The sequence below is a fragment of the Scyliorhinus torazame genome, chromosome 3 (genome assembly GCF_047496885.1).
Source record: "Scyliorhinus torazame isolate Kashiwa2021f chromosome 3, sScyTor2.1, whole genome shotgun sequence".
Lineage (NCBI taxonomy): Eukaryota > Metazoa > Chordata > Chondrichthyes > Carcharhiniformes > Scyliorhinidae > Scyliorhinus > Scyliorhinus torazame.
In genome coordinates, this window is record NC_092709.1 from 246,929,573 (window position 1) to 246,955,390 (window position 25,818).

Below are 25,818 nucleotides of genomic sequence, written 5' to 3' on the forward strand. Positions count from 1 at the left end.
AGTCACTGCTGTGTGTGGGGAGAGAGAGAGAGAGTCACTGCTGTGTGGGGAGAGAGAGAGAGAGTCACGGCTGTGTGGGGGAGAGAGAGAGAGTCACTTCTGTGTGGGGGAGAGAGAGAGAGAGCCACTGCTGTGTGGGGGGGGGGAGAGAGAGAGAGAGAGAGTCATGCTGTGTGGGGGAGAGAGAGAGAGAGTCACGGCTGTGTGGCGGAGAGAGAGAGAGTCACTTCTGTGTGGGGGAGAGAGAGAGAGAGTCACTGATGTGTGGGGGAGATAGAGAGTCCCCGCTGTGTGGGGGAGGGAGAGAGTAACTGCTGTGTGTGGGTGTGGCACAATCAATTACTCACGAGTCGAGAAGTGATGAAGTCAATCGAGGCTTTATTAAGCAAGACTTGTTCCCCAGCAGCTCAGTTACAGAATGCGGCTGCTGGGAGAACCCGGGCTCTTATACTCCGCCTTACTGTGTAGAGCCAGCAGGCGGCAGATCCAATCAGGACCCAGTGCCTGTCTACCAATAGCCTCTCGGCATCACAGGTACCGTACTACCCCTAATACATACCACCACATTGGGGAGAGAGAGAGAGTCACTGCTGTGTGGGGGAGAGAGAGAAAGAGAGTCACTGTGGTGTGGGAGAGAGAGAGAGAGAGAGTCACTGTGGTGTGGGAGAGAGAGAGAGAGTCACTGTGGTGTGGGAGAGAGAGAGTCACTGTTGTGTGGGAGAGAGAGAGAGAGAGTCACCGCGGTGTGGGGGAGAGAGAGAGAGTCACTGCTATGTGGGGGGAGAGAGAAAGTCACTGCTGTGTGGGGGGAGAGAGAGAGAGAGTCATGCTGTGTGGGGAGAGAGAGAGATAGTCACTGATGTGTGGGGGTGGGGGGAGAGAGAGAGAGAGAGTCATGCTGTATGGGGAGAGAGAGTCACTGCTGTGTGGGGGGGAGAGAGAGAGAGTCATGCTGTGTGGGGAGAGAGATAGTCACTGCTGTGTGGGGGGGGAGAGAGAGAGAGTCATGCTGTGTGGGGGAGAGAGAGCGTCTCTGCTGTGGTGTGGGGGAGAGAGAGAGAGTCACTGCGGTGTGGGGGGGGGAGAGAGAGAGAGAGAGTCATGCTGTGTGGGGGAGAGAGAGAGTCACTGCTGTGGTGTGGGGGAGAGAGAGAGAGTCACTGCGGTGTGTGGGAAGAGAGAGAGAGCAAGTCACTGCTGTGCGGCGGGGGGCGGGGGGAGAGAGAGAGTCACTGCTATGTGGGGGAGAGAGAGAGAGAGAGAGTCACTGCTGTGTGAGGGGAGAGAGAAAGTCACTGCTGTGTGTGGGGAGAGAGAGAGAGTCATTACTGTGTGGGGAGATAGAGAGAGAGTCACTGCTGTGTGGGGAGATAGAGAGAGAGTCACTGCTGTGTGTGTGCGGGGGCGGGGGGGGGGGGGCGGAGGGGAGGGGAGAGAGAGAGAGACATGCTGTGTGGGGGGAGAGAGAGTCACTGCTGTGTGGGAGAGAGTGAGAGAGACACACTGCCCAGCCGGGTGGGATAGGGAGAGACACATTGCCCAGCCGGGTCGGATAGGGAGAGACACACTGCCCAGCCGGGTCGGATATGGAGAGAGACACACTGCCCAGCCGGGTGGGATAGGGAGAGACACATTGCCCAGCCGGGTCGGATAGGGAGAGACACACTGCCCAGCCGGGTCGGATATGGAGAGAGACACACTGCCCAGCCGGGTGGGATAGGGAGACACACTGCCCAGCCGGGTGGGATAGGGAGAAGCACTGCCCACCCGGGTGGGACAGGGAGAGACACAATGCCCAGCCGGGTCAGATAGGGAGACACACTGCCCAGCCGGGTGGGATAGGGAGAGAGACACACTGCCCAGCCGGGTGGGATAGGGAGACACACTGCCCAGCCGGGTGGGATAGGGAGAGAGACACACTGCCCAGCCGGGGTGGGACAGGGAGAGACACAATGCCCAGCCGGGTCGGATAGGGAGAGAGACACACTGCCCAGCCGGGTGGGATAGAAAGAGAGACACACTGCCCAGCCGGGTGGGACAGGGAGAGAGACACACTGCCCAGCCGGGTGGGATAGGGAGAGGGACACACTGCCCAGCCGGGTGGGATAGGGAGAGACACACTGCCCAGCCGGGTGGGATAGGGAAAGACACACTGCCCAGCCGGGTGGGATAGGGAGAGAGACACACTGCCCAGCCGGGTGGGATAGGGAGAGGGACACACTGCCCAGCCGGGTGGGATAGGGAGAGAGAGACACACTGCCCAGCCGGGTGGGATAGGGAGTGGGACACACTGCCCAGCCGGGTGGGATAGGGAGAGAGAGACAAACTGCCCAGCCGGGTGGGATAGGGAGAGGGACACACTGCCCAGCCGGGTGGGATAGGGAGAGACACACTGCCCAGCCGGGTGGGATAGGGAGAGAGACACACTGCTTAGCCGGGTGGGATAGGGAGAGGGACACACTGCCAGCCGGGTGGGATAGGGAGAGACACACTGACCAGCCGGGCGGGATAGGGAAAGGGACACACTGCCCAGCCGGGTGGGATAGGGAAAGGGACACACTGCCCAGCCGGGTGGGATAGGGAGAGTGACACACTGCCCAGCCGGGTGGGATAGGGAGAGAGACACACTGCCCAGCCGGGTGGGATAGGGAGAGAGACACACTGCCCTGCCGGGTGGGATAGGGAGAGAGACACACTGCCCAGCCGGGTGGGATAGGGAGAGACACACTGCCCAGCCGGGTGGGATAGGGAGAGACACACTGCCCAGCCGGGTGGGAGAGGTAGAGAGACACACTGCCCAGCCGGGTGGGATAGGGAGAGACACACTGCCCAGCCGGGTGGGATAGGGAGAGACACACTGCCCAGCCGGGTGGGATCGGGAGAGGGACACACTGCCCAGCCAGGTGGGATAGGGAGAGAGACACACTGCCCAGCCGGGTGGGGTAGGGAGAGAGACACACTGCCCAGCCGGGTGGGATAGGGAGAGAGACACACTGCCCAGCCGGGTGGGATAGGGAGAGAGACACTGCCCAGCCAGGTGGGATAGGGAAAGGAACACACTGCCCAGCCGGGTGGGATAGGGAGAGACACACTGCCCAGCCGGGTGGGATAGGGAAAGGGACACACTGCCCAGCCGGGTGGGATCGGGAGAGGGACACACTGCCCAGCCGGGTGGGATAGGGAAAGGGACACACTGCCCAGCCGGGTGGGATAGGGAGAGACACACTGCCCAGCCGGGTGGGATAGGGAAAGGGACACACTGCCCAGCCGGGTGGGATAGGGAGTGGGACACACTGCCCAGCCGGGTGGGATAGGGAAAGAGACACACTGCCCAGCCGGGTGGGATAGGGAAAGGGACACACTGCCCAGCCGGGTGGGATAGGGAAAGGGACACACTGCCCAGCCAGGTAGGATAGGGAGAGACACACTGTCCAGCCCGGTGGGATAGGGAGAGTGACACACTGCCCAGCCGGGTGGGATAGGGAGAGAGACACACTGCCCAGCCGGGTGGGATCGGGAGTGGGACACACTGCCCAGCCGGGTGGGATAGGGAAAGGGACACACTGCCCAGCCGGGTGGGATAGGGAAAGGGACACACTGCCCAGCCAGGTAGGATAGGGAGAGACACACTGTCCAGCCCGGTGGGATAGGGAGAGAGACACACTGCCCAGCGGGTGGGATTGCGAGAGACACACTGCCCAGCCGAGTGGGATAGGGAGAGAGACACACTGCCCAGCCGGGTGGGATAGGGAGAGAGACACACTGCCCAGCCGGGTGGGATAGGGAGAGTGACACACTGCCCAGCCAGGTGGATTAGGGAGAGAGACACACTGCCCAGCCGGGTGAGATAGGGAGAGACACACTGCCCAGCCGGGTGGGATAGGGAGAGAGACACACTGCCCAGCCGGGTGGGATAGGGAGAGACACACTGCCCAGCTGGGTGGGATCGGGAGAGGGACACACTGTCCAGCCCGGTGGGCTAGGGAGAGACACACTCCCCAGCCGGGTGGGATAGGGAGAGGGACACACTGCCCAGCCGGGTAGGATAGGGAGAGAGACACACTGCCCAGCCGGGTGGGATAGGGAGAGAGACACACTGCCCAGCCGGGTGGGATAGGGAGAGACACACTGCCCAGCCGGGTGGGATAGGGAAAGGAACACACTGCCCAGCCGGGTGGGATAGGGAGAGACACACTGCCCAGCCGGGTGGGATAGGGAGAGACACACTGCCCAGCCGGGTGGGATAGGGAGAGAGACACACTGCCCAGCCGGGTGGGGGAGAGTGCCACCCTGCCCAGCCGGGTGGGATAGGGAGAGGGACTTACTTAGCCCCCTACTCTACTCCATGTACACACACGACTGCGTGGCAAAACTTGGTTCCAACTCCATCTCCAAGTTTGCTGACGATACGACCATAGTGGGCCGGATCTCGAATAACGACGAGTCAGAACACAGGCGGGAGATAGAGAACCTAGTGGAGTGGTGTAACGACAACAATCTCTCAGTCAATGCCAGCAAAACTAAAGAGCTGGTAATTGACTTCAGGAAGCAAAGTACTGTACACACCCCTGTCTGCATCAACGGAGCCAAGGTGGAGATGGTTAGCAGTTTCAAATTCCTAGTGGTGCACATCTCCAAAAATCTGTCCTGGTCCACCCACATCGACGCTACCACCAAGAAAGCACAACAGCGCCTATACATCCTCAGGAAAGTAAGGAAATTTGGCATGTCCACATTAACCCTTACCAACCTTTACAGTTGCACCATAGAAAGCATCCTATCGGGCTGCATCACAGCCTGGTATGGCAACTGCTCGGCCCAGGACCGCAAGAAACTTCAGATAGTCGTGAACACCGCCCAGTCTATCACACGAACATGCCTCCCATCCATTGACTCCATCTACACCTCCCTCTGCCTGGGGACAGCGGGCAGCATAATCAAAAATCCCTCCCACCCGGCTTACTCACTCTTCCAACTTCTTCCATCGGGCAGGAGATACAGAAGTCTGAGAACACGCACAAACAGACTCTAAAACAGCTACTTCCCCACTGTCACCAGACTCCTAAATGACCACCTTATGGACTGACCTCATTAACACTGCACCCTGAATGCTTCATCCGATGCCAGTGCTTATGTAGTTACATTGTATATGTTGTGTTGCCCTATTATGTATTTTCTTTTATTCCCTTTTCTTCTCATGTACTTAATGATCTGTTGAGCTGCTCGCAGAAAAATACTTTTCACTGTACCTCGGTACACGTGACAATAAACAAATCCAATCCAATCCAAGACACACTGCCCAGCCGGGTGGGATAGGGAGAGTGACACACTGCCCAGACGGGTGGGATAGCGAGAGACACACTGCCCAGCCGGGTGGGATAGGGAGAGAGACACACTGCCCAGCCGGGTCGGATAGGGAGAGTGACACACTGCCCAGACGGGTGGGATAGCGAGAGACACACTGCCCAGCCGGGTGGGATAGGGAGAGAGACACACTGCCCAGTCGGGTGGGATAGGGAGAGTGACACACTGCCCAGCCGGGTGGATTAGGGAGAGAGACACTGCCCAGCCGGGTGGGATAGGGAGAGTGACACACTGCCCAGCCGGGTGAGATAGGGAGAGACACACTGCCCAGCCGGGTGGGATAGGGAGAGACACACTGCCCAGCCAGGTAGATTAGGGAGAGAGAAACACGGCCCAGCCGGGTGGGATAGGGAGAGACACACTGCCCAGCCGGTTGGGATAGGGAGAGACACACTGCCCAGCCAGGTAGATTAGGGAGAGAGAAACACGGCCCAGCCGGGTGGGATAGGGAGAGACACACTGCCCAGCCGGTTGGGATAGGGAGAGACACACTGCCCAGCCGGGTGGGATAGGGAGAGACAGACTGCCCAGCCGGGTGGGATAGGGAGAGACACACTGCCCAGCCGGGTGGGATAGGGAGAGACAGACTGCCCAGCCGGGTGGGATAGGGAGAGACACACTGCCCAGCCGGGTGGGATAGGAAGAGACACTCTGTTGGGCCAGAGGAGGCTGGAGACGGCGATGCCCGTCGCCTGGGGAGGTGGTGGGGATTGCATGGTGAGGATGAAGTAACTCGCAGGAGAGAGAGATCAAGTAAGTGCGGGAGAGAGAGAGACTGTGTGAGTTTTGGAGAGAGAGAGACTGATTGAGTGTGGGAGAGACAAAAAGAGAGTGGATGTTAGAGAGTGAGATTGGAATAGTGGAATGAGACAGAGAATGGTTGTTGGGGAGAGTGACTGAGAGTGGGTGTGGGAATGAGTGAGTGAAAGGTGCAGGGGAGAGAGAGTGTAAATGATGTGAGTGGGAGTGAGAGTGAGTGGGTGTAGGAGAGTCAGTGACAGGGAGAGCAGCCATGTGAGTATGTGTTAGGAGAATGAAGGCAGTTTTAAGAGATTTTTATTTGTATCGGTAAACATTAGAAATAAGGTATAGTTTTAGTTGGGTTTAATTCAATGTCTCTGTGCCTGGAACGTTAAAACCTATAGTTCAATTCATGCTGGACAAAGGTGTTTGTATGTGTGCAGGTTGGTTAAGCACCAACCGTGTTTCCATTGTGCTTAGCGAGGGCTACAGCATGAAGAATAAGTAGGCTGCCAAGGTGTGCAGGCGTCGCTTAGCAACCAGAGACCACTTTCCAGAGTGAAGAATTTTCTTTTGTTTTTAATTTTAACTGGAAGCCAGAGCAGTTGGAGATAACCAGTGAGAGAGAAGGCAGCTCTCACAGCTCTGCTAGAAGCAGTTGCTTTTAGAATGCTAAAGAAGGAACATCTCTCTCAGCCTTGCTAGAAGAAAAGCCATACTATGGCATAATGGTTAAGAAAACAGATGCCAAAAATATAAAGTCCAGCTAATTAAGAAAACTAGTGAGTTGAAAAGAAGTTTCAAGTAATCTTGACTTAACGGAACAGAGGAAACTGGGAACCGGAACAGATTACTGTTCAGTAAAGTCACAGAGAGTTGAAAAGTTATTGGATCGCCAGAGACCAGAAAGATATCTGCAGTAGTGTTAAGGTTTGTGAGAAATTACTGCTCTTTGGGAGGTATTATTTGAAATAATTGTGGAAATCAGTAGCTGGTCCTCGGAGTTTCTGTAAAAGTCTTTAAGACAAAAGAAACCTGAAGGGGGAGATGTAAAACCTGAAAACCTTGATAGAAACAGTGTAGGGAAAGCATCATTTAAAAGAAGATTTGGAAGTGTAACTTTTGAAAGTGGAATTTGAACTTGTGCAAGCCGGAGTTCAGTGAGACAAGGTGGTTAATGGCATAAGAATCATCTGGGAAGATTTTGAAGAAATCTACAGATATTCACTTGGGTTCAGAGAGCAATGTGCTTGAAAGGGACTTGGTGTGTTAATGAGACCATTGTAGCTCAAGATGTACATTGTAATTGTGTTAATCCTAATTGCAAAATTATAGATGGGGAAAAGGAATATTGTATTTTAATTCAATCTTTCCATGTTTAATAAATGTTTTTTTTTCATTGTTAAAACTAATTAGTCGTCTTGTGACTTTGTCCCTTCACGTTTTATAAAAATAAGTTAAAATTGTGGGGCGGGATTCTCCTGCAACTGGCCGGATGGCCTGACGCCGGCGCCAAGAGCGGCGCGAACCACTCCGGCGTCAGGCCAACCGGAAGGTGCGGCATCCTCTGCACTTCCGGTGGCTAGGCCAGCGCCGGAGGGGTTAGTGCCATGCCAAGCGGCGGTCAACGGCCAGCGCGAGTTGGCGCATGCGCAGAACCGCCGGTGGGGTTCCGCGCAGACCTGCCGGCGTGCTTCCTGCGCATGTGCAGGTGGGCTCTTCTCCATGACGGCCATGGCGGAGCTCTACAGAGGCCGGCGTGGGGGGAAAGAGTGCCCCCACGGTGCAGGCCCGCCCGCAGATCGGTGGGCCCCGATCGAGGACCAGGCCAGGCAACCGTGGGGGCCCCCCCGGAGCCGGATCCCCTCGCACCCCCCCCGAGGACCCTGCTAGACGGCCGACAAACCAGGTCCCGCCGTGATGGACCATGTCCATTTCACGCCGGCGGGACTGGCCAGGAACCTACGGCCGCTCGGGCCATCGGGGCCTGGTGAACTGCCAGGGGGCGCCGCTGCCAATGGCCCCCGACCGATGCGGCGCAAACCCCACCCGAAAACCGGCGCTGGAGAATACGGCATCCAGCGTCGGAGCGGCGGTGCGGGATTCACGCCGCCCCCCAGGGTTTCTCCGACCCGGCGGGGGGTCGGAGAATCTCGCCCGTGGTCTTTTGAGCCAGGGTTCCATTCAGGAATCTTCCCGTCCAGTTATAACATCAGCTGCGATCGTAACAGTGTAGGAGAGTGAGCGAATGAATGCAAGAATGAGTAAGTGGTGTGTGTGTGGTGTGGTTGTCTAGTTCACAACCACTCCCACATTAGATGAAGGTGAGTAAGTGAGCATCAAGGGATTGGGAGTGAGCCAGACAAACCCACTCTGTCTCTCTAACACTCTAATAGTCATCTTTATTAATTGCTCTTTTTAAAAGATCAATTTCTTGCTTTGGCATTGCTTTATTTTCACTCAGCAAGTTGTTTCATTTCTTCCTTCCTCAACTTTATTTTGAAATTCACGTGCAATGTTGTGTCAAACCTTAAGCGGGATTCTCCCGAATCCCTGCGATGGCCCGACGCCGGCGTAGAAGATGGCGCGAACCACTCCGGCGTTGGGCCGACTGGAAGTTGCGGGGGCTAAGCCGGCGGTGGAGAGGTTGGCGCCGTGACTGCCGGCGCCGAAGGGCCGGCGCGAGTTAGCGCATGCGCAGAACCGCCGGAGAGGTTCCGCGCATGCGCAGACTGGCCGACGTATTCTAGCGCATGCGCAGTGGGGTGTCTTCCCCGCGCCGGCCATGGCGGAGCCCTACAGGGGCCGGCGCAGAAGGAAGGAGTGCCCCCACGGCACAGGCCCACCCGCAGATCGGTGAGCACCGATCGCAGGCCAGGCCACTTTGGGGGCCCCCCTGAGGCCGGATACCCCCACGCCTCCCTGTGTACTGCACCAGCCGGCCTACCAGCCAGGTCCCGCCATGTGGGACCATGTCCAATTCACACCGGCGGGACTGGCCAGAAGCTGACGGCCGCTCGGCCCATCGGAGCCGGGAGAATTGCCGGGGGACCGCTATCAACGGCCCCCGACCGGCCTTGCATGATCCCCGCCCGAAAACCGCCGCCGGAGAATATGGCAGCCAGCGTCAGAGCGGCGGAGCAGGATTCACGCTGCCCCCCGGGGATTCTCTGACTCGGCAGGGGGTCGGAGAACCCGCCCCTTATAGTCCTGAAATTAGCTCATCGGCCCCTTGAGTTGGAAAAAAATGGGTAGGTGGTCCCCCCAAGTGAAGAGGTTGATCAAGCCTGCTTTAACAAAATAATGTAACAGCTTTGAGATTATACTGAGGGGCGGTGTAAAGTAAATGGTTAATGTTTATGCTATTTAGACATTGTCAATGATGATGTTCGCATGACATCAGGCTCAGGTGACTCAAACTCTCCAAGAGGGAAAGACAGATCAGGCTGTTTACAGAGAATAGTGTCCTTTCCATGACGACTTTGTAAATAGTATAAATAAATAGTTTCAAGAAAAACTATATTTGACTATTTCCAAGTCACTCATGGAGTAGGTGAAACCTACAAAACACATTGGCAGAGCTGAAGGCTACAGTTTAAGAAACTGAGACCACAGATTGGTAACCCATGGGTGAAGACCTTGGAACAGCTCCACTTCACAATGCAGAAGAACAAAAATAATACGATAGGAGACAGTGAAACATTTACAATGTCGACAGCTAATGAACAGCCACCAGCCCTTCCACAACCCTTCCATCATTTTAAGGGTCTGCAGCAAGGACAACAATGTGAGCTCTATAGGTGACAGTTTGAAAGATACCAAACAGCTTCGGGCTTACAAGAGAAGACACAGAAACATCTAGTTTGTGCATGATTGGAGCCATAGCTGATGATACCCCTGTGAGAAGCAATATACCTTCCACGAGATCTTTGTAAATAATGTAAATAAATAGTTTTAAGAAAATCTATATACTGACTATCTCAAAATCACTTATAGAGTAAGTGAGGCCTTATCTAAACAGCTCACTGTATCACATTTATGCAGAAAAGCATGGAAATAAAGAGTAATCAAGGCAAATTAATTCATTTAACAGAAAACTAGATAAACACATGAGGTTGAAAGAAATAGAGTATACATTGATGGAGTTTGATCAGTCATTTTCAAACCCAGGGTCACGACCTGTGGGTGGGTCGTGGGCGCGGGAGGTTTGTGGGGTCAAGCTTCACTACATTCGCGATCGTGGAGCTATGCGTTGTGGCGTTCCCGATCGTGGGATCATGCATCGCGGCATTCCCGATCACCCAAGTAGTGCCCAATGGTGTGACCGGCTTTTAAAATGCCGGCCGCGACCAGCTTTCAGACTGCCAGCCATTCCGCGTATGCGTGCCCCCTCAGCAGTGTGCAGGCCCGGAGCCCAGCTAGGTAGAATGCATCATCCTGACGTTAGTGCACTGAAAGGAGGAGATTTTTTTTTTCAAATTGCTGGAGTCTTTCTTCCTGGAGTAAAGGCAGAGAGCAGGTCATGCACCCTGTACACTGACGTCACGTGTTCTGGGCACGGGAGAGATTACTCCAGTTTGTAGCTGCCAGCAGTGCTATTGTGAACTTCAGAGCCTCTGGTGAACAACAAATGAAGAAAAGTCTGAAAACAGGAACAAAGCGGCATAAAGATGATTACTTGAGGTGTGGGTTTATAAATTGTGCCACTGCAAATCAGGATTCAATGTTCTTGTGTGTTATTTGCAGAGAAGCACTGGCAAATGAGAGTTTAAAACCCTCAAAACTTCAAAGGCATTTGAAGACTAAGCATGGCAAGTTCGAGGACAAACCTCTAGATTTTTTTCAATGGATGCAGTGAGATCTAAATCATCAGCTGAAGTCATTATCAGAAATGTAACATTGAGGGCAGTGAAGTGGCACAGTGAGTAGCACTGCTGCCTCACTGCGCCGAGGTCCCAGGTTCGATCCCGGCTCTGGGTCACTGTCCGTGTGGAGTTTGCACATTCTCCCCTTGCTTGTGTAGGTCTCGCCCCCACAACCCAAAGATGCGCAGGCTCGGTGGATTGACCATGCTAAATTGCCCCCTTAATTGGAAGAAATTAATTGGGCACTCTAAATTTATTAATAAAAAGAAATGTAACATTTAATGACAAAATGTAACATTTAATGTCACAAATGACATTATGAGGACCAAGCAGGCTCACCTGCTACATTAAAGGTAAGTGAAAATGGTGACTCGTGAAGATCGGCCGGCGTGGGTCCCGAAGGTCGGCCAGCGTTACTCCTGAAGGATGGCTGGTTGATAAAAATAGGTCCCGGCAAAAAAGTTTGAAAACCACTGAGTTAGATGAATAAGAGGAGAGGAGACTTGTGTGAAACATGAACACCAATACGGACCAGTTGGACCAAATGTCCTGTTGCTGTGCTGAAAATACCTTATAACAATATTATTAGTGTCTAATATAAAAGGGAACACAAAAGTCTTAGCAAGTAAATGGTAAAATAGTAGTTGAAGGAAGGTTGGACCAATTGGGGACCAAAAACTATATATTCTGGTGGAGGCAGAGACATTGCTGGTATACCAGATGAGTACATAGTACATAGAAAAATACAGCACAGAACAGGCCCTTCGGCCGATGATGTTGTGCTGAACCTTTGTCCTAGATACTTTGCATCTTTCTTCATAAGAGAAGACGATGCTGCCACTATCGCAGTAAATAGGGTATAATAGTAATATTGTATAAGATAATGATATTAAAAGGTTGGTAGCCTTCAGTTTAGAAAAATGATCCTAGGTTACTAAGCAAGCTGAGGGTGGTAAATGTGCAGACTCTGTCCAGAATGATCCAGTCCTCCTTTGATATAGGAGTGGAGCCCGAGGACTGGAGGATTGCAAATGTTACACCCTTCTTTAAAAATGGAGAAGGGATACAGACAAAATAGACCAGTCAGTTTAACATCAATGATGGTGAAACTCTCAGAGACAATAATCAGAGACAACAGTAAGTCGCATTTGGAAAACCATGGTCTAAAAAAAATGAAGGTCAGCACTGATTGTTAAAGGCAAATCATGTTTGACTAAATTGAATGAGAATTAATGAAAAGGATTGGTGAGGGCAGTGATGTGCATATGAACTTTCAAAACATGTTTGGCAAACAATCACATAATAGAGCTGCTAACAAAATTGCAGCATTTGAGACTAAAGGGATGGAGACAAGTGTGGATACAAAACTGGCTTTGGAATAAAAAGCAGAGAGCAGTGGGGAATATATACAATGGTGTAATCTGGGGTTGGTCATAGAACACTGTTATTTTTGCTATATGTTAATAATCTAGACTTTGGTATACAAAGTTTGCAGATTAATGAAACTCACAAATGTCGTAAACTATGTGGAGGAAAGTAAGAGATTTCAAGAAGGCACAGACATACTGGTGGAATGGTCTTGACAGAGTGAAAAGGAGAGCTCACAGATATTTGATGATTGGCAAGAGAGCCAGGGCGACATGTGGAAAAGTTTATTTCACAAAATAAGGGTTGTCATTACCCAGTATACACTGTCTGAAAGGGTGGTGGAAATAGATTCACTGGTACCTTTTGAAAGAGAACTGGATAAATACCTGAAAAGAAAATGGGATTGTTGGGAAAGAGATGGGGAGTGGGGCTAGTTGGACAGCTCTAACAAATAACCAAGTCAGTCACATAGGGCATAAAGCCTTGTAAGTGCTGTCTTATTCAGTGATTCCATGATTTGTGATGTGGTCATGAATCTAGGTTATAGATAAAAAAGTGTTACTAATAAATATGACACGGGATTCAGGAGCAACCTATTCCATAAGACCATAAGACATAGGAGCGGAAGTAAGGCCATTCGGCCCATCGAGTCCACTCCACCATTCAATCATGGCTGATTTCAACTCCATTTACCCGCTCTCTCTCCATAGCCCTTAATTCCTCGAGAAATCAAGAATTTATCAACTTCTGTCTTAAAGACACTCAACGTCCCGGCCTCCACCGCCCTCTGTGGCAATGAATTCCACAGACCCACCACTCTCTGACTGAAGAAATTTCTCCTCATCTCAGTTCTAAAGTGACTCCCTTTTATTCTAAAGCTGTGCCCCCGGGTCCTAGTCTCCCCTGCTAATGGAAACAACTTCCCTACGTCCACCGTATCTAAGCCATTCATTATCTTGTAAGTTTCTATTAGATCTCCCCTCAACCTCCTAAACTCCAATGAATATAATCCCAGGATCCTCAGACGTTCATCGTATGTTAGGCCTACCATTCCTGGGATCATCCGTGTGAATCTCCGCTGGACCCGCTCCAGTGCCAGTATATCCTTCCTGAGGTGTGGGGCCCAAAATTGCTCACAGTATTCTAAATGGGGCCTAACTAATGCTTTATAAAGCTTCAGAAGTACATCCCTGCTTTTATATTCCAAGTCTCTTGAGATAAATGACAACATTGCATTTGCTTTCTTAATTACGGACTCAACCTGCAAGTTTACCTTTAGAGAATCCTGGACTAGGACTCCCAAGTCCCTTTGCACTTCAGCATTATAAATTTTGTCACCATTTAGAAAATAGTCCATGCCTCTATTCTTTTTTCCAAAGTGCAAGACCTCGCACTTGCCCACGTTGAATTTCATCAGCCATTTCTTGGACCACTCTCCTGAACTGTCTAAATCTTTCTGCAGCCTCCCCACCTCCTCCATACTACCTGCCCCTCCACCTATCTTTGTATCATCGGCAAACTTAGCCAGATTGCCCCCAGTCCCGTCATCTAGATCGTTAATATATAAAGAGAACAGCTGTGGCCTCAACACTGAACCCTGCGGGACACCACTCGTCACCGGTTGCCATTCTGAAAAAGAACCTTTTATCCCAACTCTCTGCCTTCTGCCTGACAGCCAATCGTCAATCCATGTTAGTACCTTGCCTCGAATACCATGGGCCCTTATTTTACTCAGCAGTCTCCCGTGAGGCTCCTTATCAAAGGCCTTTTGGAAGTCAAGATAGATAACATCCATTGGCTCTCCTTGGTCTAACCTATTTGTTATCTCTTCAAAGAACTCTAACAGGTTTCTCAGGCACGACCTCCCCTTAATAAATCCATGCTGACTTGTCCTAATCCGACCCTACACTTCCAAGAATTTAGTAATCTCATCCTTAACAATGGATTCTAGAATCTTGCCAACAACCGAGGTTAGGCTAATTGGCCTATAATTTTTCATCTTTTTCCTTGTTCCCTTCTTGAACAGGGGGGTTACAACAGCGATTTTCCAATCCTCTGGGACTTTCCGTGATTTATCAATTTTTAGACCTCTTAGTTTCTCTAGCACTTTCTCCTTTGTGATGGCTACCATATTCATCAAAGGAGTGGTAAGAATATGGAATATGCTAGTGCAAGGAGTTGCTGATGGAAAATAGTACAGATGAATTCAAGGGAAGCTGGATGAGCACAGAAATGAGAAAGGAAACAAGGATATGTTGATGGGGTTCCATGAAGATGAATGGGAGGAGGTTAGTGTATAGACTAAATGCTGCATAGAACAGTTGGATGACCTGTTTCTGTTCTATGCGCTCAATGTAAATGCTCAATTTTGATTGTTGCTCCTATTGTTCACAATGTCTTGACGGGTGCTATACGTAGCCACAGTGGCAAAATAGAAAGGCTCTTTAGTAAATTAAGATGGAACCGATAGCATTGTGAGGAACAATAACAAGAAAGGAGATTAGTTCAGCTATAGACTTAACTTTGTTCCATATTCTAGCAAATTAAACTAAGGTTCATCACAAGCACTTTTGTACTGAGAGCAGTTGCAGCACGGGGCTGTCTACTGATTTTTGTAAAAATTCCATTGCCTTGGGAAATGACACTCAGCATTGTCCTTTCCTGCCAGCTGGAGTTTTAGAAAGCAATGCTCAGCTGTTTTAGCATGGTGCCTCGGGTGCTAAGTTGAAACTCAAAGCAGTGGTGTAATCCTTTTCCGTACTGAGAGGAGAGGGCTATGGAGAGCAGTTGATTCAGATGGAATTCTTATTTCTCAGATGCTAAACTTTCAAAAATTAACTAATAGCTGACTCCTTGGCACAGGAATGAGGAGACACGATCAATCAATTCTGTGACCAAATGCAAGGAGTTATTTCCATCCTGTTCATTTTCTAATTTCACCCTTCACCTGCTTAAGTATTGCTTGCTGCTGGGGTACATAATCTCATGTACCCCAAAGTCTTTCATTCATAACGTCAGTATTAAGGCCAAGCACCTGCAAAGTATCAAGCAGAAAGATGTTGTTCCTCCGGCTTTACTGCATTTGATAGATGTTTGTTAGGTGAAATTATTAATTAAAATGGAGCAATGGTGGGTAAATGGAATTGAGGTACAGATCAGCCACAATCTAATAGAATGACTGAACAAGCTCAAAAGTCCTATTTTTCTTTCTCTCACCTTTTTCTTTGTCCTGTTCCTTTTTTAAATGCTGCTCATCTGTAATATTTTCCAGTTCTGAAGAAGGGTCCTCACTTGTTCTCTCCAGTAGATATCCAATCTGCTGTCCAATTCCAGCATTTACCATTTTTGTTCCAATTCTGTCCATGTATCACACTTACACATAAGGGTCTCCAGATGGCCATCAGGCCTATCAGACTAGTGGCTGATTCTTTACTTCCTAAGAGATGTTGAGGCCAATGGTATTGTTCATACGGACTGCTGCTGATTTGCAGAGACATCCATCAGGAGATTTGCTGTCCTGATATGCCACACTTGTCTTGCACCATCCTCACATATCCTTTGTAACTTGTCTTCAACTATTCCGTGACATCCAACATCCATCTCCGCCTATGTCAATCGCCTCTTTCCACTCCTCTCCACCTTTCCCTCTAGAGGAGATCTTTACAGCTTTTCAGCTCTGAGCAAGTGGCAGAAATGCTGATATTTTCATTTGAGGATCACACTTTTTGGAGTTTGTTTTGTTCTTGCTACCTCAAGAATCTCTTCTTTGGCCTTATGGTCTGTATGTGGAATGTTTAGCATGTGTCTTTGCCTCCATTTGAAAGGCCTCTATTTCCTTCCACTGAGATATTTTGTCCAGGTTTCTGAGGAATACAGGGAAGTGTATAAAATGTAGTATGAGTTGTTTTGCCAGGCTTGCATGTTCTTGTTGTTAACATAGCCTCCATTTCACCTTCTAATTTTGACATCATGGGCGCAATTCAGTGACCCCGCTGCACCCGGTGTGGATCCAGGTGCAACGGGTGAATCGCGCGAGAGCCCCAAATTCCGCTCCGCGCCAGGCGCCGGGATGATCGCGAGTCACCCAACTTACTCCACCTGGTGCAATCTGAATCTCACTCTCGCTAGGTAAGATCCATATCTGAATATTTAAATTAGCGTTATGGATCATTTAAATACCCAGATGCCGGATTCACCTGGTGCCGGGGACTCAACAACCGAACCTGCAAAACCTCGTCTGGGCGCCGTTTAGTACTGGCATAACAGCACCTCAAGGGTTCTCGCGGGCCTTTGGAAAGCCCTGAGTGGTTGGGGACAGGGCAAGTACCCTGGCATTCCTAGCACCTGGGTACCTTGGCACAGTCAGCCTGACAGAGTCACCGGGCATCCTAGCAGTGCCAGGCTAGCAAAGCCCACATACCAGGTTGGTATTGTCTGAGGTCAGACCCAGAGGGAAAGGGATGAGGGAAGTTCCTCGGGGCCTAGAGAATTTGGGGAGGGGGGGGGGGGGGGCGGTGCGCATGAGAGGGGGACCAGAAGGCAAGGTGGGGGGAAGATCGGGGCAGTCGGACAACATGACGCCCCAATCTGAGAGCAGCCGTTCCTGCTGGCGAGATCAAGTTGCCAGCCAAAATCTCTTCAAGTGCAGCCTCAGATGCAACCCCCCCCCCCTCCCACTACCCTCAAGGCCAAACAAATAAGGCAAAGTGATGAATAGCATGGTACTTCCCGGCGCTACACTGCCAAATGTGCACAAAAGCGGACTTTGTTTTAAGTCCCTTGAATCGCGCCCCAATCTACCATCTTCTGTTATAACTTGTCCTAAATAGACACACTTAACTACTATTCTAATTCTATGGGTGGCACGGTAGCACATGGGTGTCACGGTAGCACAGTGGTTCGCACTGTTGTTTCACAGCGCACGGATCCCAGGTTCAATTCCTAACTTGGGTCACTTTCTGTGCGGAGTCTGCACATTCTCCCCATGTCTGCGTCGGTTTCCTCTGGGTTCTCAGGTTTCCTCCCAAAAAACCCGAAAGATCAGGGCGGAATTCTCCGGAAACAGCGCGATGTCCACCGACTGGCGCCCAAAACGGCGCAAATCAGTCGGGCATCGCGCCGCCCCAAGGGTGCGGAATGCTCCGTATCTTTGGGGGCCGAGCCCCAACCTTAAGGGGCTAGGTCGGCGCCGGACGAATTTCCGCCCCGCCAGCTGGCGGGAAAGGCCTTTGGTGCCCCGCCAGCTGGCGGGGAAATGACATCTCCGGGCGGCGCATGCACGGGAGCGTTAGCGGCCGCTGACGGCATTCCCACGCATGCGCATTGGAGGGAGTCTCTTCTGCCTCCGCCATGGTGGAGACCGTGGCGGAGGCGGAAGGGAAAGAGTGCCCGTGGATCAGTGGGCCCTGATCGCGCACCAGGCCAACGTGGGGGCACCCCCAGCGGCCAGATCGCCCCGCGCCTCCCCCAGGACCCCGGAGCCTGCCCGCGCTGCCTTGTCCCGCCGGTAAGGTAGGTGGTTTAATCTACACCGGCAGGACAGGCATTTTAGCGGCGGGACTTCGGCCCATCCGGGCCGGAGAATCGCGGGGGGGGGGCCCGCCAACCGGCACGGCGCGATTCCCGCCCCCGCCGAATCTCCGGTGGCGGAGAATTCGGCAACCGGCGGGGGCGGGATTCACGCCGGCCCCCGGCGATTCTCTGACCCGGCGGGGGGTCGGAGAATCTCGCCCGTGATGTTTGGTAATTTTGACATTCAAATTCTCCCTATGTGTACCCGAACAGGCGCTGGAGTGTGGCAAATAGGGGATTTTCACAGTAACTTCATTGCAGTTTTAATGTAAGCCTACCTGTGGCAATAAAGATTATTATTATTATTCTAGTGTGATACTTTCAGCTTAGCTGTAGTCTTTTTCCAATGTATTCCTTCTAATTAGCTTTGTTTTTGCTTTTTTGCTGTTTGTGCTCAAACCATACTCAAAACTTGCAGATTGAACTTGATCTGCAAAGATTTGTATGTCTTCTTCTGATTCTGCAAATATAGTGCTGAGACCTCCATGTCCCAGAAGCCATTGTGTTCTTGCCCCCAATTTTACCCCTAGAAGAACATCTATTTCTCTGAATATTTGTTTTGTGTACATATTGAATAATATTGACGACAGTACACAGCCTTGTCGTGCTCCTCTCTTCACTTGAAACATGTCTGATTGTCCATCTTTTAGCCTGATGCTGACTATTTGGTCCCAATCTCTAGATAAATCTCACATATTTACAGTCAAAGTCATACTTCATCAGCACTTCCATGTAACTATTATTAGTTTTTAGTGCTAAACACAGTCAAACATATTTCATAGTCTATGAAGCCTCTTTATCGAAGATTGTTCTGAGGTTAAATCTTCCCTCTCTTATTCCTATTCCAGATTTAAATCCAGACTGTGTTTCACCATTTTTTGCTTCAAATGTGTTATTCTTTTTTCTATTATGATTTTCAAGATCAGTTTAATGAGATGACTCATTGAGTTTAGTTCAAAATTGATTGCACTCCATTGCTTCATGTTTCTAAGGTAACTTATTTTATTCATTCATGGGACGTGGGCATCGCTGGCTAGGCCAGCATTTATTACCCATCCTCAGTTTCCCTTTGAAGGGAAGTTAAGGGTCAACCACATTGTTATGGATCTAGAATCACATGTAGGCCAGACCAGATAAGGATGGCAGATTTCCTTCCCTAAAGGGCATTCGTGAACCAGATGAGTTTTTACAACAATTGACAATGGTTTCATGTTCATTAGAATTTAAATTCCAGATTTTTCTTGAATTCAAATTTCACTAACTGCGGTGGTGGGATTTGAACCTGGAACCTGAATATTACTCTGGGTCTCACTAGTCCAGTGACAATAGTACTATGCCACCCCTTCCCCTCACTTAATGAATTATGAATGTCTCAAGTCATTGGAATGAATCCTTTGGTATATATGATTGCAAATTTCTGTTTTCACTGCTAATACTGTTCCTCCAAGGGCTTATCGATGATCTGTTGTTACTTCATCTATGCTGGGATCTTTTCCTGTACTCATCAATTCCAAAGCATTCTTTACCTCCGATGTCAATGGGATGGATTCTTCTGCCCCACTCGCCAAAAGATCACCACGGGCGGGACGCAGATCATGTAAATGGTCCATCATTTGCTCCTATATCTTGAGGAGTCCTCAATTTGGATCACCATACAATTCCGCAGAATCATAGATTAGCACCACAGAATTGGTACAGTGCAAAAGGAGGCCATTCTGACCATCGTGTCTACACTGACCCTCTGAAAGAGCACCCTATCTATGCCCACTCCCCACATAACCTTTCGACAATAAGGGGCAATTTAATATGGTCAATCCACCTAACCTGCACATCTTTTGGATTAATTTATATTTTCATATTTATATATTTATTTATATATTCTGCCCATCCTTTTGCTAATACATGCCTTTCGAACAATATTTTATCATCTTTGTCTTTCATGCTTTTGTTATCGCTTTCTTTCCGTGGCCGGAGATTTCCAGCCGACCACAGCAGGGGCATCTTCTGGTCCTGCCGTCGGGATATTCCAGACTGATGACGCAGGTTTCCCGGCAGCAAGAGGTGCAGTCAATGGGAATCCCCATTGACAACAGCAGCGCCTAATGGGGGGCCGCCTCGAAACACGGAAAAGCCCACTCCATGGGCGGGATTCTCCAACCCCCCGCTGGGTCAGAAAATCGCCGGGGGCTGGCGTGAATCCCGCCCCTGCCGGTTGCCGAAATCTCCGGCACCGGAGATTCGGTGGGGGTGGGAATCGCGCCGCGCCGGTTGGTGGGCCACCCACGGCGATTCTCAGGCCCGGATGGGCTGACGTCCCGCTGCTGGAATGCCTGTCCTGCCGGCGTGGATTAAACCACCTCTCTTCCGGGTGGGACAAGGCGGCGTGGTGCGGGCTCTGGGGTCCTGGGGGGGCGCGGGGCGATCTGGCCCCGGGGGGTGCCCCCACGGTGGCCTGGCCTGCGATCGGGGCCCACGGATCCATGGGCGGGCCTGTGCCGTGGGGGCACTCTTTTTCTTCCGCCTTCGCCACGGTCTCCACCATGGCAGAGGCGGAAGAGACCCCCTCCACTGCGCACGCGCGGGGATGCTGTGAGCGGCCGCTGATGCTCCCGCGCATGCGCAGCCCGGCAATGTCATTTCCGAGCCAGCTGGCGGGGCACCAAAGGCCTTTCCCGCCATCTGGCAGGGCAGAAATCAGTCTGGCGCGGGCCTAGTCCCTCAAGGTTAGGGCTCGGCCGGTCAAGATGGGGCGGCGCAATGCCGAACTGATTTGCGCCATTTTAGGCACCGGTCGGCGGACATCACGCCGATTATGGAGGATTTCGCCCCATGTGTCAAAACTTTCACCTTCCGGTGCATAACCCTCATTTTGAGTTCAGAAGTAGAGTCACATTGGACTCAAAATGTTAACTCTGATTTCCTTTCCACAGACTGCCAGACGGTTTTCCCAGCACTTACTGTTTTCATTTCTCATTTATGATGTATTTCCAGCTCTATCATTTCATCTGATATCTCATTATATCATTTCTCTTTAGCCCTCGTTCGTGCATTTCTTATTTTCTTTTTAGCTTCATCATACTCAGGTGTATACATCATACTCTTACTGACCTTGACTGAAATTAGTTCAGTCGGCTGAAACCAATGATTATTCCTGACATCTTCCTCATCTATGTGGCTCACTATTACATTGAGCAATGCATTCATCCACTCATGCACTGGTGGAGCTATGAACGGTGTTTCATTTTATCGTCAAAATTATCCTAATTTGTGCAGTTAATTTTCTGGTACTTATTATTTCAAAATAAAATAAAATTTTGTGTGAGTGAGAGGAAAAATCACAACTTTTGAAAATTGTTTCATTAGAACCTTCATTGATTTGACCCCGTTTTTTGATATGTCAACCTTAGGATGTGTTGCATGCATAATATTATATTACACATACCGTGTGGAGTTTGCACATTCTCCCCGCATCTGCGTGGGTTTCCCCCCCCCCCCCCCCCCCAACCCAAAGATGTGCAGGTTAAGTGGTTTGGCCACACTAAATTGCCCCTTAATTGGAAAAACAATAATTGGGTACTCTAAATTCATTTCAAAACATTTTAAAAATGTTATTGCACATTAAACAAAAGTCATCCACATTTAAATGTACTCTTGAAAAAATACAGGGGCATGGGAACAGGAGTCGGCCATTTAGCTTTTCAAGTGTATTCCTCCATTCAATCAAATCCTTTTTACTCAACTTTGTGATGTAACTGTTTGCTAACAAAAATCGTATCCATCTCAGCTTGACAATTGAATTCATCCAACCTCAAACGTTTTCTGGGGAAGAAAGTTCGAGATTTCAACTATACTATATGTGAAAGAAGTGCTTTCTAACAATATCCAACGATGGACAAGCTCTAATTTTAATGTTATACTCAGTATTTACCCTATCACAGTGGTTAGCATTGCTGCCTCAGCGCCAGAGACCCGGGTTCAATTCCAGCCTTGGGTGAACTGTCTGTGTGGAGTTTGCACTTTCTCCCCCATGTCTGCGTGGGTTTACTCCCGGGGCTCGCATTTCCTCCTACAGTCCAAAGAAGTGCAGGTTATGTGGTTTGGCCATGCTAAATTGCCCCATCGGGCTGGATCCTTCCGCCCCACCTGCCGCAAGATAGCCACGAATGGGACGCGGACCATGAGCGAGAGGTTCCGGTCGCCGGGCAGATACGTCTGGAGAATCCCGGCCATGGTGTCCAGGGATGTGCAAGTTAGGTGATGTTATGGGGTTACATGGATCGGACGGTGGAGTGGACGTAGGTAGAGAGCTCTTTCAGAGGGTCGGTGCAGACTTGATGGGCTGAATGGCCTCCTTCTGCACTGCAGGAATTCTATGGTTCTATCAACTCACGTAATCTAATCAAACAGCTCAATTAGACCACCTCTTAATCTTCGATACACAAAAGACAAGAAACCTAGACCGGGATTTTCCAGCCCTTCCTGCTGGCGGGATCCTCCAGTCCTGCCAAAGGCTACCCCACCCCACAGCGAATTCCCTGGCAGTGCAGCTGGTGAGCAACGCAGTTGCCCACCGCCTTTGACGGGACTGGATGATCCAGCTGATAGCCAATGGCGAGTCGCCTGCACCGCGGGTATACACGCCGCAGAGGAGGACGGGAACTCCCGGTCCCTAGTCTAGGCAACCTGGTCTCACAATTTAATTTGCTCAGCCCTAGTCTAATTCTAGTGAATTTGCACAGTAAAACCTCCAAGGCTAATATATCCTTCCTGAGGTACAGTGCCCCACACTGAACACAGTGTTGTAAATGGAGTCTAATTATAACTTTATATTAATGTATCATTACTTCCATGTCATATTATTCCAGTCTTCTTGTGATAAAAGCCAAAGTTCCACTCATGTTTTTAATTATTCTTTTGGACCTGCTTACCACCTTTTAATGATTTCTGGCCTTGGACCCCTAAATCTCTTTGCCTCTCCACAATTCCATTTGTCTCCCCAGTTGTAAATATTCTATAAAGCTGAGGTCCCAGTACTGACCCCTGGGATTACCATTCCCACATCCTGCCAATTTGGAGTACATACCTATTACCTCTATTTTTTGTTCTCCTAACCAATCTTCCAACCATGTTCAATATGATGTCCCCCAATTCCCACCCTGGGTGTGGAACTTTACTGATTATGAATGATATCCATAGACGTGCCTTGTTCTACCACGTTAGTGACCTCCTTAAATAATTCAACTAGTTATCTTTATGAGACAATGTTCTGATTCTTAGCTGCCCACCTCGGCCCCAGTTCTGATTAGATATATACAAAGTCCACTTATTCAAGGTAAATACAGGGATTGCGCTACTGGTTGAGCATGAATTCAGAGATTCTTTTTGTCTGCTTGGGCATTGAAAACTTTTATCTCATTGGCCACCACTAATTTGTCAGCAGCAGGTTAACAGTAAAAGCTGTAGAATGTTGATGTACATTCACGAATAGCAAGAGGTTCTTGCTCTCATTTACTTCCCGTACTTCGCATAGTTAAAATAATTCTTCCAGCTTCCAACTAGCTAATTGTCTTTCTGCACAATAACAGAATACTTCTGCTCCGTATTTGAATGACTTATGCGATCGTGATTGCAAACAACCAAGGAAAGAAAGAACTTGCATTTATGTGGAACCTTTCATGACCTCAGGGTGTCCTAAAGCACTCTGCAGCCAATTAAGTGCATTGGAAGTGTAGTCACTGTTATAACGTGTGGAAAGGCAGCAAGCAGCCAGATGGTGCACAGCAAGACCCACAAATAACCACGAGATAATAACTAGATATTCTGATTTGGTGACGTTAGTTGAGGGATACATATAGGTCAGATCTTCCCTGCTCATTGAATAGTGCCACGGGATTTTTTACATTCGCCTGAGACAAAAGAAGGAACTTCAGTCAGAGAAATGTAGGTGCGTGCAGTTACCTAGTATCACAATCAATACAGTTCACAAAGCATTAAATTAATTTCACCAAATTGTTATTAATTTTCTATTTAGATCTCCATTTCCCCCCTATTCTGAGGCAGGTGTCATGTATTAGATACCACTTGCATGAGCATTGCAGCTTTCCACTACCTTATTTGGGCACTGAGGTATTATAATATCAACATATCCAAAGTTGTCAGACATGTATATTTTTCAACAAGAATTTTGTTCAAAATCAAGTGCAAGTTTTTATGGTTCCTCTCCTGCCTATGTCAGTGGGTGAGCGTCATGTAAAAGTCCTCAGGTGGTCCTCCTACTATCCTCTGGCCCAACCCCGATCTGTACTCAATTCTATGTGGGCTTGATGAGGCCTATTGCCTACCTAAGGGCCACTTCCAATCCCGACTCAACTTTAAAGTTCAAGAGGCAGAGGGGAAACCGAACAGGTGCCGCTGCTCGGACCTCGCGTCGAAAGGGGATGCCTCCCTTAAGTTTCCCTTTTCTCGATCGTGTGCTATGTCCCACAAGGTTTACCCACTTCGGTTTCTCCCTTCCAACCCCCCACTCCCCACCTCTCAATCAATAATCCGCTCTCCCCACCATACTCGGCCTCAACACCCCTTTGCACTTAGTTGGTTTTGGACTCCAGGACTTTGACTCCGGGGACTGGTTTTAGGCCCAGTTCTGACCACTGCTTCCACTGATGCTGTTGGGACTGCAGAGCTGCCAGCAATCATATTTGATGGTAGCTCTCTGATAAAGCCTGAACAAGAGGCAGCGTCCTGTTTCCAGCCACATAACCATCCTCAGAGTGGTAAATTGCTGAGGGGCTGCTGTGATTGGAAGAGATGCATTTCCTGTCAATTCTATGAGTGATGGGATGAGAAACCCCACCATTCGAAAAATCCTGCCCCAGGTGTGTGAACCAAATCATTTTAAAAAACATTTATTCTTAGGATGTGGGCTTCACTGGCTAGGCCGGCATTTAGTGTCCACCCCCAGTTTCACTTGAGAAGATGGTGGTGAGCAGCCTTCTTGAAACACTGCAGCCCGTCGTGTACGTACACCTACAGTGCTGTTAGGCACTGCGTTCCAGGATTTGGACCCAGCAACAGTGAAGGAACGGTGATATATTCCCAAGTCAGGATGGTGAGTGACTTGGAGGGGAACCTCCAGGTGGTGGTGTTCCCATGTGTCTGCTGTCCTTGTCCTTCTAGATGATATGGGACACTGAGATTGATTACAGCAACTCTTCATCTCCCACGTTAGGGTTAGACAACAGTAGTTATGACATTCTCCTGCAACCGTTGAAAATCCCTGTGCCAGTTTTATAATTCATATTCATAACCTCTATTGTCCTTGCAAACAAAACCGCAATCCCCATTTCAGAAAGAAACATTTTCTGTCAAGATTTATTCCACCCAGTAGACCCCACCCCAAAACTGAAATGACTGGGACAAATAACAACATTCCAGATCAATTTATTGCATTAATGTTCGATTAAAAAACTGATATGTTGGAGTCCCCGGTCAATTTGATCTTTGTCATTGAATTTTTTTCTGTCTATCCCACTTCAGAAATCTGCTTACTCACCAAAGGACGGCGTACGGCCAGTGTGAAAGCTGACACATACTGTCGACTCTACTCTCTCTCTGTGGACCATTTCAACGAAGTGCTGGAGCAATACCCAATGATGCGAAGAGCATTTGAAACTGTGGCAATTGACAGACTGAACAGAATTGGTATGTTCATTTACTTTGTGCTGCTATTGCACCAACTGTGATCGTAGGTAAACTGTTAAATTCTACAATGTGCAAATCAGTCACTTAAAAACAGAAATAATGGTAACTACAGAGAAATGTTTTTTTTCCCTGTGCCAATTTTATAATTGATATTCATACCCTCCATTCTCCTTGCAAACAAAATATTTCTGAAAAGGGAATTACATTG

The 25,818-nt window shown here is 49.6% G+C and overlaps 1 protein-coding gene across 4 annotated transcripts in view; it reads left to right on the plus strand.

The window, feature by feature from the left end:
* LOC140409039 (potassium/sodium hyperpolarization-activated cyclic nucleotide-gated channel 1-like) overlaps positions 1 to 25,818 on the plus strand; it is a 478,762-nt gene that overhangs the window by 417,173 nt on the left and 35,771 nt on the right. For all 4 annotated transcript variants that reach the window (XR_011940266.1, XM_072497079.1, XM_072497078.1 and 1 more), the window contains one exon: positions 25,446 to 25,610. Coding sequence is in view for 3 of the 4 variants with exons in the window: in XM_072497079.1 (XP_072353180.1) it covers positions 25,446 to 25,610 (165 nt within the window). In the remaining variant the exon portion in view is untranslated. The remainder of the gene's footprint in view (positions 1 to 25,445; positions 25,611 to 25,818) is intronic.